Source organism: Misgurnus anguillicaudatus, unplaced genomic scaffold, assembly GCF_027580225.2.
Source record: "Misgurnus anguillicaudatus unplaced genomic scaffold, ASM2758022v2 HiC_scaffold_27, whole genome shotgun sequence".
NCBI classification, from domain to species: domain Eukaryota; kingdom Metazoa; phylum Chordata; class Actinopteri; order Cypriniformes; family Cobitidae; genus Misgurnus; species Misgurnus anguillicaudatus.
Window position 1 is genome coordinate 2,494,611 of NW_027395277.1, and position 16,614 is coordinate 2,511,224.

Genomic DNA, 16,614 nt, shown 5'->3' on the forward strand with positions numbered 1-16,614 from the left:
CAACAAACCACCATCATTGTGATCAGCGTTTGAATTTTATCAGCTCATTTGCATTTTAAATGACGCACCCAAAACGGCAGATTTTTGCTCGCACCTACAAAGTGTCAATTTTAACATGTTATAATAAATTATCTATATGGTATTTTGAGCTAAAACTTCACATGTGTACTCTGGGGACACCAAAGATTTATTTTACATCTTAAAAAAGTCTTGTGACATGGCCCCTTTAAGTTTTACGTCATCAATGATGGTATGAGTATCACTAGCTGCGCAAAACTCAGCGTTATTTTCGAAATATCTACAAAATACTATTGCGAAATGAAGTCAATCGTTCATTAATCGATGATATGCGACGTAGTCATTTTAAATATCACGTTGACTGATGTTGGTAGGTTTACTAATATCACATCCACCACACTAGGCATTATTTTTAATCGTAGGAACGGCACCGTATAGGTGTTTCTTGGAGGTAATAGTACATTATTTTAAATCAAAAGAGATGTAGGAGTGATATCCGAACATTATTGGCTTGGAAAGCCTCTCATGCTGCGTTCACACCAGCCGTGGTAGAGGCACCAAGCTCGAGTGATTTCAATGTTAAGTCAATGTGAAGATGCATTGATGTGCGCCTAAAGGACTCGCGGCGCGAATGAGGCGTTTAGCACGGTAGATGCGATTCTGCCTCATTCGCGAATTGAGCGTTGCCATGTTGAAAAATTTGAACTTTGGCGGAAAAACATGCCGCATTAACCAATCAGGAGCCTGCTCTAGTTGTGACTACAGGAAGCGAGCAGAGTCGCGCGAATTTCTGCGTGAATGTCTCGATGACTAGAATTTCAAGCACGGCTTTCGCGCACGAATGAAGCGAGTAAACTCAAAATATTTAAGTGTCAAACTAGACGCAGTAGACGCCAATTTGACGCCTCATACGCGGCTGGTGTGAACCCACAGTTGGACGACGTCCGTTCGCTGTCTTCCATTGGTGAAAAGTGAAGCCGCCAGTGTCCACATACGGCGCTGACCTCTTGGGTCTTGAGTTTGCGCAGTAGCGATTTCAGGACCAGTCCTGCGCAGTAGCTAGCAGGAAGTAAAGCCGCGAAATCAAGACCCCGCCCTCGCAGAATGCACATATCACAGCTGTCAATCATGACGTCACACCACCGTTTTTATAGTATTAAATTACTAACTAAAAACAAACATCAGCGTGATAAAAACTACAGTAAATGACAGAAACCACCTTCGGAAAAAAGATAATTAAAGTGTAATAAAATTGTTTAGTTGGTCTCAAGTCCCATTGAATAACATGGGGGAGGCGGGATTTATGACCTATACTAGGACCAGTCACTGGGGGGCGATCGAGAAGTTTTTGCTTCACTTTTTATGGTTGTTCGGCACGCTTGGACTTAATTGCATCAAGTGACCTGAAAATGCGAAAAAAACATTGGAGTTTTGCGAAATCTCCTTTACCTCTGGCCATATTTTAAATTTGCGCAAAGGGTAATGGAAACGCAGCTATTGGCATCAAGTGGAATCTAAAAAAAAACCATGATACTTCATGGAACTTCTCTTTATTTTATAAATGACATTTAACCAACTGGTGTGATTTTTGCACACCAGGGACTTCCCATTTATGCAATGGTACTTCAGTATAAAGTTGGTTATCCTTTTATTGTTTTTATATATTTTTATACTTTATTTATTGTGTTTATATGAAAGTGAGTATTGTTTTAGAGGATGCACAAGTAAATTTCATTGTATGGTACTACTGCACAATGACAAATAAAAATCTATCTATCTATCTATTTTTAATGAATATATAAAGTCAAGTTTACACAGATGTCCTAGCAGAGTAACCACTTCGTTCATCTATTGTTGTACCATTTGAAACCTACAGTAAACAAAGCTTTCGAAGGTGTTTTGTGTTATGTTTCTTTAAAATAAACAAGCTGGTTTGATATTCAGTGACATTTTAAATTCTCTACATACATTCTCAGGCGATTGTATGTGTTAAACATGATTTCGTCTATCAAATGAAGACACAGTTCTGCAAGACTGACTCTATTATTAAAAGTGAATATGAAGTTATGCAGGGTTGTTGTTGATGTTGCATTACCAGTGAGCGACTCGTTTTTCCAGCTCTTTCAACAGGTTGCAATTCAGTTCGTAAAGCGTTGGCAAAGAGCACAAGATCTGATTCAAGATTCGCTCGTCAATCACGGCTTTCCCCGTCTGAACGGAGGCTTTTAACACAGCTTCACGGAAATCCTGTAGAGCACAAGTTAAGAAAACTGTAAGCGAGCAAGAGAACATCATTAGCCATAAAGCCCCAATAATGGCCACAGATGTTTTTATGATCTAAGAGAGACAGCTAGCAAAAATATTCATCTTTTTGACTACTTTTTGAAAAAATATTATGGTCACTCTTTTCCATATACGGAAAGCAAATGTGCAAAAAAAAATTTGCTTGCATTTAAATGTTGTTTGATCATTGTTAAAATGATCCCCGTTTACACAAATGCATGAAAGTGATTAAAAACTCTGTATTGTGCATGTCAGGCCAGTAGTTGACAATGAACATACTCATGATCCTCACATCAACATTTTCACAAATTTGCATCTTTACACTGAGACAATAATGAAAGCACTAGCTTCCAAAAGCTCATCCATCCACCGAAAACTAGCAATGGTTTTTTGTAATGTTAGGTCATGTCAACTTTCTCAGGAGCAGGCATACGGCTCTAGTTTGTAAAGTTTGAAATATAAATGTTTCCTTACACTTACAGGGTTCCCACACCTTAGTTAACTTCAAATTCAAGGACCTTTCAAGGACTTTCCAGGTCCAATACCCTTAAATTCAAGGAGTAAATGTGGGGACACATTTCAAGTGAGAGCAAGGTTACATCGTGTTACCTTTTAAGATACATTATTACAGTTCCCTTTCGAGGGAACTCGTGCTGCGTCACTGCAGTGACACTTTGGGGACGATTCCAGGGGTAAGTGCGTCTGAATGTGTAAATCAAATTTAGGGTTGGGTACCGTTCACATTTTTACCGGTACCGGTTCCGATACCGGTACCTGGAATTCGATACCGGTGCCCAGCGGTACCTTTTTCGGTACTTTACTCTGACTTAAAGTTGCAGTTTGTACATTTTAGCGGCATCTAGTGGTGAGGTTGCGAACTGCAACCAACGGCTTAGTCCATGTCTCACCCCTCGCTTTTGAAACACATAAAAAAGCTACGGTAGCCGCCACCGGACAAACATTTCATTGTTGGAGACAACTTAGTAAAAGAAATTGTCCTTTAAGGGCTTCTGTAGAAAACTGGCAGCACAAAATGGTGACTTCCATGTAAGGGGACCCTCAGAATATGTAGATAAAAAGGTCTCGTTTTAAGGTAATAAACACATAACGGTTCATTATGTAAGGTCTTTATACACCCCTGATTATATCGTTTTGTATATTATTTTGCATTTCTGTCAAAAGATCCTTCTAAAAATTACACACTGCACCTTTAAGTGACTTTCGGTGGACATAATAAGGCCAAACCTCTCATTTTCAACATTTTGTTATTTATTTCAAAATGTTTAATAATACACACAATCTTTACAAAAAAATCCCTATAACATCCAGGGCATATTTCTTACATATAAATAAATAAATAAATAAAATATTTAAGTAAGACAAATGATCAATGAACATAAACGTCTTAAAAGCAACATAAAAGTAAACTTTTATGTAGAAAACAATACAGAGCGAGTGTTCTCTACAGCAAGGGACACAGTGAGGATGTAGAAGAGGACTGGACACAGATACTTTTTTGCCAAGCTGGCCAGCATTGGCATTTGGTCCGCATGTGGATGAATGTGTTCGAATAGCCACACGGACCGCCTTCTCTCCGTCCATTTATCTAATCTGAGGTATTGAGCACAAAGTTTTACGTCATTTCTTACTTTAAGCGTGAACACACAGTCTTTAGGCTTTCATTGATAAAACTAAAAGCGGCTGATCTCCGCAGTTTCATTTTGCGAGCGCATGAAAGTTGCGCGATCTTATTTCATTAATTGCGCTGAAAAATCGGAGAAAGCGCCAACATATTCATGTACAAAACACTGTGCAGCATGTTTACTTAAAACACAAGCAGCGCCATATTAGTTCGCGTCCATTTAAACAGCAGCTCCAGCTCGCGTTAAAACGAAAGCAGAGGGACTTCCCCGCAGTCTCCACGGACCACCACTCAAAGTAATCAGGACAGAAGCGGTCGAAAGTGGACAAAAGAGACGGACTGGTGTTGATAAATACCAGGTGTTTAAAGAATTTGTCTCTCTCGTCCACTTATGATCCGATCGACGAAAACGCATCTTAATAAGCCCTCTTGTGCTTTAAATACACATTGTGTAAGTGCTTCCTCAGGTTGAATGTATTACCACTGCCTGCCTTGCACTTACTGTTACAAATATTGCAGGTAGCATTGTCTGCATCATCCTTTGTGAAATTTAACCACACGTTAGATCGCTGTTTGTTAGCCATTAAGCAAGTTGCAAAGGGGTGTCACCAAGTTCCCACGGTCTCTCTCTCTCTCTCGCGCGCGCGCGTACCAGACGCGGCGCGCTGACATGTTCTCTCAGGTACCGAAATTGAGCACCGATTGATTTTATGTGAATCGATACTGGGTAGTACCGACGCAATTCGGTCGGTGCCTATAAAAGTACCGAGTTCGGTGCCCATCCCTAATCAAATTCAACCAATAGTGAGGCTTAATGACAAAGACAGGGTGACGCGGGAGCCAGGATGTATATTGCTATCTGAAATATTGCCAAAGACGGTGTTACAGGAACGCAGGAAGTATGGCAAGGGAGACGCAGCGTCTCGTTCCCTTCTGAGGGAACAACAGTTACATACGTAACCAGAGACGTTTTCATGTGTCAAACTCAATTATCCAAAAAAGCATTTTGGTATGAATCAACATTTGCATACAGAAGATATAAGCATTTAAAGTGAACAGTTTAGGACGTGTGCTTAAAAAGTCTAGAATTTTTATGATATTATCCTACACTACACAGGGAATAATATGGAGATTTTTTCCAGAAAACTCCTTGCATAAAATTGATTCAAGCACTTTAAATGACCTGTATCTATGTATGTATATTTTCAAAAACTTCCTTTGAATTATTTCCCCCAGATTCACAAACTTTCAAGGATATCAAGAACCTGTGGGAACCCTGACATAATGCTGCACCTCCGAGGAGATTTAATAACTGCTTGTATTCGTATTTGATGGATGGATACGTTTCCTGGAGCTTTAAACATGGGGCACTATGCAAGGCCATTTTAAAGCTAAAAGAGCCAGAATATTATTTACAGTTTTTCTCCATTGGTTTGGCTCATTTCTTGAAACAGAAATTACATTCTCAAAACTCTAAGATAATTTGGCAAAACAGTCTTACAGTTCAGCTCAACACTATAGCTTACTTGCAAAAGCTCATATATTTCCCAAAACTGTTCACTCATGCTTCAAAAATAAATTCCTTTTTCATATAAAGCGTCAGTGCCACAAAAATGGCAAATATCCTTATCCTTGCTTTGGCTCATTTCTTGAAACAGACCGGACATTCTCAACACTCTTGGCGCTTTTGTCAAAATAACGTGGATGGTTCGGCACAACACCATGGTTCACCTGCATAAGCTCATACCTCTCCCAAAACCGTTCACTCATGTGTCAAAACTAAATTTCCTTCTCATTTAAACAGTCAATGCCCCCAAAATGCTTTATCCCTTTGGCATTGTGTAAGCACTGCAAGTCAAAATGTTTAGATGTTTTGTCACTATGGCAGAGGACCCTTGAAATATACCTTATGTCCACATTTCAGTCTTAGCCCAGTCCTTCATTGACAATGGTTACTGTACTGTTTTTTGTCTAGCTAACAGAATACAATTGTGTATAAACCTGAAAAAAGGGTAAGAGTAGCCTCCAAGGTTTGACACCACACATTGCACTCACACTGCCAAGGAAATTGTAACCACTTTTATTCACACACAAAGTAACTTCCATACACCAGACCAAAAAGAAAATATAAAAAGCATAATATACTCTAATATAAACACAAAAAACAATGAAAATTATATGCAGCCTACAGTGCTGTAGGAGAGGAAGGTGGTAGAAACACAATGACCATCCTTGGATGAGTAGTGAACCAGTCCCTGATTAGCAGGCCACGGTAGAAATTCACATTGTCCCATACAATGACATATTGTGGTAGGTGAGGCCCGACGAGACCTTTCTCATTTTGAGGGATCAAATCAAAATGAAGGTGGTCCAAGAAGATGAGGAGCATCTGTGTATAGTATGGGCCAAGACTGGGGATGTGAGGGCCACACCATTCTCAGATATGGCATCAAACATAGTAATATTGCCCCCTCACTGGCCTCGGACATCCACCGTGGCCCGGTGGGCAATATTTTATGGCCACGTCTTCGGCCCTTGGCCAGGTTGAACCCAGGTTCATCCACAAACACGAGGATGTGAAGGGCCTCGTTTCCTTCCAATGCCATTATTCTCTACAAAAGCGTAAACTCCTACTTTGTTAGTCGAGTTTTAGTTTTACCTGACTGTCAATTGCTGTAATAAATTTATCAAATGTTCAAAGTATTCATATATGTTATTCATGGTATTATGTTCTTGACTATTTTTGCCAATTGAACAGACTATTGTGCATGTGATGACTTATACAATGAAATGACGCTGACACATTTTGGAGTGAACAACCATTAGACTGAGAATCAACCAATCAGTTTAGATCAACAAGATCTATTCCCTTGGAAATTGTGCTAAATGTAGGCTACCTGTACTTAATCAGTTGCAAAGATGTACTGAGCTATTGAGACATGTACTTAGATATTTGCAATTTGATGAAATGAATGAGAAATTTAATTCTGTTGTGAACACTTGCAAAGTAGTTTGGAGGTTTGTCCATGTTGTTTTGAGAATGTAATTTCTGTTTCAAGAAATGAGCCAAACCAATGGAGAAAAACTGTAATATAACTTCAACTGTGTTTGGCTAAAAAAAGAAAGCCACATACACCTAGGATGGCTTGAGGGTGAGTAAAATATGGGCTACATTTCACTGATGCTCACAGAAAACATTTGAAGTATAAGGTGCAGATTTAAAGTGTGTCAATGTGACTGCGACTTACTCATATTTCCGTAAACAGGCATATAAGCCGGGCTTTACATAGGACGTTATGTAACGTCTCCTACATAACATGACTGGCTAAACCACTTAAACAGGATATAATATACAGTACACTTACAATATGCAGGAGTTTCAGTACGCTCACGAATCTGTAAACAAATAAAACAAACAAATGAATGAAATAGTTGTGTGAAGACAACCACCCTACAATAAAAAACCAACCACTCTTTCTTTAAAAAAAAATCTTTAGACATGCTGTTTTGATTCTCTTATCATTGTGATGTCACACTGATAAAGCCCCGCCCACAACCACTGACTGACAGTCCTGCATTACCATAGTTTCCGCCCTCAGTGAGTTATACGCTGCCTGCCATATCTCAGTAGTGAGATTGTATTGTCTCAGACTGTATTCCACAGAAATCAGATATTGTTTAACTAAAATGGCTCACTGTCTGTTGGTAAGGCAGTAAGGAGCTGTAGTTCATTTACATTTAAAGGTACAGACACAAAAACTCCCACCCAATATTGACATGCTATAATAAATGATTTGTGGGGTATTTTTAGCTGAAACTTCACAGACGCATTCTGGGCACACCGTAGACTGAGATATTACATCATGTAAAAATATGCATAATAGGTCCCCTTTAATTAATCAATATCACTATATCCTTTTAATAGCTCTGTTCTAACTTTAAAATCAAGTATGATACTTTTTGGCATATCAAATCATTTGACTGTACAACACAAAAGTCGTATGGACAAATTTCATAAATTTCATGCTTTTAAATCACATGACTGGAATGAAAATTAATAACGTCCTGGTTACTTCTTAAAGCAAGAATTAGTGTAAATGTTAAAACAAAACATACTTACATTTTCTCCGAAGTCATGATTTCATTGACAATGTGTTCAACCTTGTTCTTCTTAGCCTCAATCTAAATAGAATTAAAACATTAATTTATATTCTTTTGTACCAATTGTCTTACAAAAAAACAACAACATAAAAATAACATCATATTGTATGTACTGCAAGTGTTGCTTTTGTAACAAATAATAAATATAAATACGATACCCGTCTCTCTATAATCGTGGGGTTATCTTCATCTTCCTCTAGGCTGCTTTCATCTTCCTCTGAATGAGTGTCATCAAATTCGTCCATTTCATCAAGTGCATTTCTGAAAAAACAGATTTTAAAGTCCACAGGAACTGAAAGAGTGTCATGAATATCTCAAAACACCATATGAAGAGCTCAAAAAATTAGATAATGACCAAAATGCTCTTGGTACGTATTATATTGTCACAAAATACTTTCGAGTCAAATCAGCTTAATCCCAGCCGTAGGTCATTCAGAAATACTGGTTTGTTCCATTTAACGTCATGACCACTTTTCAGCAAAAATCTTAAAGGGCATTGAAGAAAAGTTGGATGACCGATGGCCTGTATGTCAAGGCAAGTTTTTACCCAGTTAAATGAAGTTAATCGAATATATCAGGATATTGACCAAATTTTTTAGCCTTTTACCTTCATTCAGAAAGGACAGTGAAGAGTGACAGAAACAGGGTTCTCACACCTTAGTAAACTTCAAATTCAAGGACCTTTCAAGGACTTTCCATGTCCAATACCCTCAAATTCAAGGACTAAATGTGGGGACACATTTCAAGTTAGGGCAAAGTTACATCGTGTTACCTTTTAAGATACATTGTTACAGTTCCCTATCGAGGGAACTTGCGCCAGGAAGTATATCGCTATTTGAAATATTACCAAAGACGACATTACAGGGACGCAGGAAGTATGGCAAGGGAGACGCAGCGTCTCGTTCCCTTCTCAGGGAACAACAGTTACATACGTAACCCGAGACATTTTCATGTGTCAAACACAACTATGCAAAAAGCATTTTGGTATGAATAAACATGTATGCATATTTTCAAAAACTTCCCAGGGGCTTGATTTGTCCCCCCAGATTCACAAACTTTCAAGGATTTTAGTGACCCGTGGGAACCCTGCAGAAAACATTTTCAAAAGGGGAGATTTATGAATGCACTTGGAGGGATTTGCAGCAAAATGTAAATAATTAAGCAATATCGCTCGAGTAGGAGTGTAGAGCTATATCACACGATTCCGAGAGCGATATTGCTTTTATACAACAGTTCGATGGCACACGTTTGAAAAAAGAAAACTAGAAAACAACAACGGAGTTATTTTAAAAGCCTCTTTGTTTGGGAACTACTTTCTTCCGCCACGGATTTGAGGGCGGCCTGAATGACAGGTAACACTTTCGGCTGCTTTGAATCTCATAACAACTCAATGGACGGAAAAGTCGTTTCTTTATATTACCGTTTCTTGGTCACAAAGTGTAGTTTTAAGATTAGTTCAGTCGAGAATGTATATGTATTATATTTAAATCTACAGTCGATTAGTAAAGATAGCGCCTGTTTGAATGTTTGCTTAGTGAGATTCGGTACGTATGAGAACCAAAGCATGAGCGGACGTCAGTGTTCACTCACCCCGCTGACCACCACCCTCTCTGGGCTACATCTCTGACAGGGATTCCCTGGCTCTCATGTTGGCCTTGTCTGTGTTTGATGGTCAAAAATGAGATCAAATCAGCAGTATTTGATGTCATAATGAAACTATTACTTGTTTTCTTATTCATATTTAGTCTCTTTTGTGTTGTTATTGTTTGGGCGCGAGGTAAAAGTTAATAAAACTATACTTATATAATGTTACTCTTGCTTTCCCATTTATTCTTAACGCGATACTTGATTATTATTAAACTTTGTTCTTGTCAGTACTATATAAAACTGTTTTTTATAAGTGTCAGAGAGATGTTTTTGCATGCTGCTTATAAATATATAAGTGGCGATATCTCATAACATTTTAATAGTCACGTCACGATAAAATAAATGATCAATGTCCACATTTAAAAGCTGCGGTGCTTACCTGCAGTTCCACGGTGTTTTCGCGTTCTGAGAAGAGATATTGCTCCAGAAAAAAATAGTTTACATTCCTCTTTCCAAGTGTTAATCATCCACACGATGTGACAAGACATTAAAGACATTACTTCCATTAAGTTTAACGTAACATCCAAGAGCGCTGATCTTTGACGGAATAGTCGCTTCCGATTGGGATTCACAGACTGATTTACGAGCTAGTGAACTAATGAGACACACGGAGAGTGTTTAAAAACAGCGCGTCTGTATTTGTCCGTGTGTGCGTGCAGTTTTTCCAGTCAGAGATGAGCCTGTTTAAAGGACCTCCATTCACTAGGTGGCGGAATGATACGAAAGGTGAAGTGGTTACTGTGCCGTTATCAGTAGAATCGCATAGCTCTTAGCCAATCAGATTCGAGAACCAGAAAGAACTGTTGTATAATGGTATATAACAACAGTGAAACATAATCACATTCCTTTGAGTGTCTAAATTCTGTTTTGAAAGTAAAACCAGATCTACAACTACTGGCTAAATCTCCCATGAACACGTAAATGAACCTTATAGAGTTTATGTACCTTTCCTGAAGCTCCTGCTGTTCTGAGTTTGTGGGGTTTTGAGAGTACACTTCTGGATATTCATAAAGGCCATCGTCCTCATACATGCTAAGAGAAGCCATAAAACAAATTAGTCCAGTCTTACCTTAAAACAGTATTTGCTTATAATGTATGTGATCCTCTTTGTGAAATCCAGGCTAAAGTCTCACAATCTTATTATAAAATAATAAGAGCATCAAAGTTTGATTTCTCATTGACTTCAATATTTGATCTTACTCGGTCTATATTAAAAATATATAGGTTATATTTTCACAGAATGTTCTTTATAGAAAATCACAAAAGATGACTTTAGCTGGGTTTTCACAGACAGTCACAAAAAAGTTTAATTTATTGATATACTATATGTGACCCTGGACCACTAAACCAGTCTTAAGTAGCATGAGTATATTTGTAGCAATAGGCAACAATACATTATAATGGTAAAATTATCTTTTTTATGTTAAAATCAGTAGGATATTAAAGGATTAGTCAATTTTCTTAAAAAAAATCCAGTTAATTTACTCACCACCATGTCATCCAAAATGTTGATGTCTTTCTTTGTTCAGTCGAGAAGAAATTATGTTTTCTCATTTTAATGGACTTTAATGGATCCCAACACGTAACAGTTTTAATGCAGTTTGAAACTGCAATTTTAAACTGCATTAAAACTGTTAAGTTTTGGGGTCCATTAAAGTCCTTTAAAACGAGAAAAATCCTGGAATGTTTTACTCAAAAAACATAATTTATTCTCGACTAAACAAAGTAAGACATCAACATTTTGGATGACATGGTGGGGAGTAAATTATCTGGATTTTTTTTTTTTGTAAGAAAATTGACTAATCCTTTAAGTTAAGATCATATTGCATGAAGATATTTTGTAAATTCTTATTATAAATATATAAAAAATGTATTTATCATTAGTAATATGTGTTACTTAATACTTCATTTGGACGTCTTTAAAGGAAAACAACACCGTTTTTCAATATTTTACTATGTTCTTACCTCAACTTAGATGAATTAATACATACCTATCTTTTTTCAATGCATGCACTTTTAATCTTTGTATGGCGCTTCTTGAATGTGTTAGCATTTAGCCTAGCCCCATTCATTCCTATGGCTCCAAACAAAAGTTTTATTTTGTGCCACCATATTTACTCGTGTAACTACTCCTCTTTAAATAGGGAAAACATGGAAGTGTTTGGTGGCTTATAAATCATCCCTGTTTGGAGCCATAGGAATGAATGGGGCTAGGCTAAATGCTAACACATTCACGAGGTGCTGTACAAAGTGCACGCATTGAAAAAAGATAGGTATGTATTAATTAGTCTAAGTTGAGGTAAGAACATAGTAAAATATTGAAAAACGGTGGTGTTTTCCTTTAAAGGCGAATTTCTTAATATTTCGATTTTTTGCAACCTCAGATTTTCAAATAGTTGAATCGTGAACAAATTTTTTCCTATCCTAAAACATACATAAACTGTATAAATCTTAATTTTAAAAAATTGACACTTATGATTAGTTTTGTGGTCCAGGGTCACATGAATTTCTTTGCATTATGTAACACAATCTTAATCTAAGTGGTAAATGTCAAAAAAGTGCCTAAACATGTTTTCTTCATTTTGAAGATTATATTTAGTGTTTGATTTAAAACAAAAATTTAAATTTGTGTAATTTTTCGCATTGCTATTTTTGAGGGCCACTATACATTGTAAAACCTGAAAAGTTAATTCATCTCAAAACCATTTGGGGAAACAGATTGTCTCAAACCATTTAACCATGTAAGTTTTAAAACACATGAGCACGGTGAACTTAAATATAAGAGCATATTTGCATATGACTCAAAGTTCAAAGTACTCGTATGTATGTGTTTTAAAACTTAAATGGTTTAAGCCGGCAATCTGTTTCCTCGAACGGTTTGAGTTGAGTTCACTTATCAGGTTTTACAGTAAAACAGATCCATAACTGGTGGTTAAATGATGGTTTAACACTTGGTTACTTAAAATTGATAAGTTTATGTACCTTTGAAGAAGCTCCTGCTGCTTTTTGGAGTTTGTTGGGTTTTCAAAGATCACATCTGGATAGTCATAAAAACCATCGTTTTCATCCATGACTGTCTGGTTTTGACAATTATTGGTGACCTCTACCTGTGTGGTGCTAAGATGAGGCAAATATTCATATTCTGCCACATCATCATACACATGTTCATCATCTACATGTATGTCAAGGTCGTCCCCATCAACACTTTGCTCGATTTCTACGTTATTTCTATATATATTATTGAGCATGGGTCTTTCAGAACGGACCTGGTTTTGGATTTCTTCCGAATAAAACTCAGCGTCCACCGACTGCTCGTTCTTAACCGTAGGGAAACCAAGGTCCTGTCTATTTTTGGTGGGCACCTTTTTATCGCTAAAGTCAAGGTGTACAATCTTTAAGAAGGATTTTTTTACACCATCAGGCCTTAGCAAGTCGACTGAGGATAAAGACCTGGATTTAGGTTTGAGGTTCACTTTGGGATTCTTGCTTGGAGTGACGTTTCCTTTAGGACTGGCTGGTGGTTTCACTTCTGCATCGTTTTTAATGTCAGTCATAGGACTTCTGAACATATTTGTCTTGTTTAAAAGTCCATCTACTGAACGTTCTGTAGTCCCAATGTTCCCCAAATCAGGTCTGGGTTTTTGGGGAACCCTCCTCCATTTAGGATAATGATGGCCATCAACATGTAAATCCAGATTTTGTGCTTTAACCTCAGTCCCCCGTGCAGCAACACTTTTGCGAACATCTTGGGTTTTATTTTGTTGCAACCGAGGGATCTTCTGGCGTGGGGTGGGTATCGGGGTCACCCACCTGTCATTTTGGGTACCTTCAATGTCTACAGTACCTTTGCTCTCACTAGTATGTCCTACGTTGGTAATATTTACCTTTCTTATTAACACATCTGTACTATTTACATCCACAGGTGAGACAGTAAGACTCCTGGTAGGTCCCATCGACTCTTGAAGGACAGCGTTGGGTTGTTCCATCCTAACTTTTCGAGGCACAGCTACAGGTTTCCTAAAAGGTTGCATTTGATCTGGATATTGACTACGATGTACATCATCATTTGAGATTTTACATTCATTGAGCTTGGGGGTCGGCATACTATCAACAGGTGAAGTAATGCCAGAAACAATGTTCTGTTGTATTCGGGAAGCTGGCATCTCAATGTTTTTCCATTTCGGAATGATGCTCTGATTTGCCTTTGCATAATCCGAGGTCTGAATCTGAGGTTTTTCATGCTGTTGGGAATTATTATTATTATTTAATGAGCCATTTCCAGAGAAGCTCTTGGATAAGGTCGGTGTAGATAGAGTCTTTCTGGCAACTTCTTTCGTACCAGGAGACCTTTCGTGTTGAAGACCATTATGGTTGTTGTCCTTTGATGCAACGCAATCTGCACAGTTTCCATGATCGCAAACACAAATCGGAATTACGTAATCCCACACCTCCGCATGCGTTCCATTCCTTATATTAAGAAGTCCGACGTTCCTCGTAGCATCAGGCTTTTGCTGAAGATGAGCTTGGTGCTCAACCTTGGATTTGAGAGGTTTTGAGTTAAAAGCATGAGGGGAAATATTGGAGAGGTACGGCTTTGGTGCCACGGCAGGCTTTTCTTTCTGTTCAACAGCCGGTGAGGAACGTTGTTGATAAGCAAACAATCTCGAAGCAAGCTCTGTTTGCACTGCTGCCGGTTTCACGCTTGGTTTTGGTGCCAAGGGTGGTTTCTGCACACCTGCTGGGTGACAACAATAACAATAGACATGAACAAAAAGGGAACTTTGTGCCTATCTATAATGTAATCATAAAAACAACATGGCTGACTGACTTCCTGTAATGCTGTTACTGTAAAATTGAGTAGACATATATGGGGTTAAACCAAATTAACCAAACAATTTAAGTCTTGACATACTCCCTATAATATTATTTTATTATGTACAGTTAAGTGCATGTATTGTTGGTGCAATGACAATAAAGTACTCTAATGAACTTTATAGTGTATAGTATAATTTTAAAAACCACCAGACTGTCATTTTCAGTTTCAATATTGATGCACCATAGAAATTGTCTGAAAAGTCTTAAGTTAAACTAAACACCATTACTAAAAAAAAAATCAAGAAATCTACAATATTTTGTAATAATAATAAATCTACCACTTAAAATACCTAACTTAGATTTCAGACATACATATACTTAGCTTGACATGACATTATATGACCTAACGTAGCTGTTCATGACAACTCAAAATAAAGTTTCCTCGTTGTGTTATTATCTGCATATATATCATTAAACCTGTCTTCATTAAAATCGACTTCAAATTACATATTAGTTTACTTTAATTTTGTAAATCCTCTGTTAAATCATTCTTTAAAATCGCAAAATTCACTCACCTGCTCGCTTCATCTTCTCTGACGTCACTTATTCATAACATGTAAACACCACAGACTTTCCTTCGTGTTTGTTTTTCGTGTACATGATTTTTTTCAGAGTTTAAAGCATAAATCCAGACGATATTTACAATAATGTATGATGAGGAAAGGTTAAAACTCGTTTAGTTTCGGAAAGGGCGGGTTATACCGATAACAAGCACTGCCTACTGCTTTGTTGTAATCCATTGTATTAGATATGTTCGACTTCATGCGGCGCAGCAAGAAACGACTGGCGGATGACGTCAAAGTAACGCGAGAGCGAGTCGAACTAAGACTTCTCCGCATGGTTTGTCGAATCGTTCTCGCGGTACTTTGACGTCACCGCCTGTCGTTTCTTGCGGCGCAGCCTGAAGTCGAAGAAGACCATTTGGTCTGTGGCCGTTTCTCACCCAGAAGGCTGCGGCTCGCATATGCAGGCTGCATACGTCATCAAGCCTGGTTTATTTTAGTTAACTGAGCATTACATTCGCAAGTCATAAGCAGATTATAACAATTTACAATTTACTAAGAATAATAGTCAACTTTATAATTGTTAATATTCTGAAATAAGACAGTCTTGATGACGTATGCAGCCGGAGGCTGCAGCCTTCGGATTGAGAAACGGCCTGTGTGTGTTGAACTTAAATTAACAGAGTTCACAACAAACTTTGCATACATTATTAAGTTACATACATAATTTCTCTCTTTTTTTGGATGACGACAAAATTGTAGTCCAACATTTTCGGTTCGTCGTTATAAAAAGCGTGCAGCTGGATTTAATCCATAATAATCACTATGAGAAACGTGTAAAACCCTTAATGCATTTCAAGAGATGAAACAAGTGGATTTTAAGGGGTAGAAATACTAAACTGTTTATTAAATGCACCGTAAACGCAGACGTTTATTCTATAGCCATAATGTAGATCAACTGCGCCCTCTTGTGTAAAGGGGAAAATAAACATCTCGTGTTAAAAAAAATAGATATTTATTTTAAAAAGCATATTTTAATAGCAAAAGCAGAGTTTACCCAAATATGAAAATTCTGTGATAATTTCTCACCCTCATGTTGTTACAAACCTGTATACATTTCTTTGTTCAGTAGCACCATTGACTTCCATAGTAGTTAAAACAAATACTATGAAAGTCAATGGTGCTCACAAATGCTTTGGTTACAAACATTGTACAAAATATCTTCCTTTGTGTTCAACACTCAACAGAACAAAGAAATTTATACAGGTCATGTAACTTTGTCTTTGCCCATTTGCTCTCTTTCCTGAATCTAATATGAAGCTGCTTTAAAACAATATTATAGAAATACATTTTAATTTATCTGAATTAAAACCAACTTCCTGACTACTTTGATGCTAATATAATCTCACAATCAGATTAACCTGGATTTCACAGACAGGGTCACATAAAAACACTGTGTTAATAAAACAACACTGGGATTTTTTT

At 37.5% G+C, this 16,614-nt stretch overlaps 1 protein-coding gene across 3 annotated transcripts in view; it reads right to left on the minus strand.

The window, feature by feature from the left end:
* Positions 1-15,378, minus strand: part of LOC141362440 (uncharacterized) — a 28,974-nt gene extending 13,596 nt beyond the window's left edge. For 2 of the 3 annotated variants that reach the window (XM_073864518.1, XM_073864516.1), the window contains exons 1-7: positions 15,142-15,378; positions 12,734-14,489; positions 10,697-10,783; positions 8,263-8,365; positions 8,064-8,125; positions 7,309-7,339; positions 2,114-2,265 (exon numbers count right to left, since the gene is read on the minus strand). In XM_073864518.1, the coding sequence (XP_073720619.1) occupies positions 2,114-2,265; positions 7,309-7,339; positions 8,064-8,125; positions 8,263-8,365; positions 10,697-10,783; positions 12,734-14,489; positions 15,142-15,154 (2,204 nt within the window). In that variant the 5' untranslated portion in view covers positions 15,155-15,378. The remainder of the gene's footprint in view (positions 1-2,113; positions 2,266-7,308; positions 7,340-8,063; positions 8,126-8,262; positions 8,366-10,696; positions 10,784-12,733; positions 14,490-15,141) is intronic. The other variant, XM_073864517.1, reaches the window with a different exon arrangement.
* Between the last annotated feature and the right edge of the window lie 1,236 nt (positions 15,379-16,614).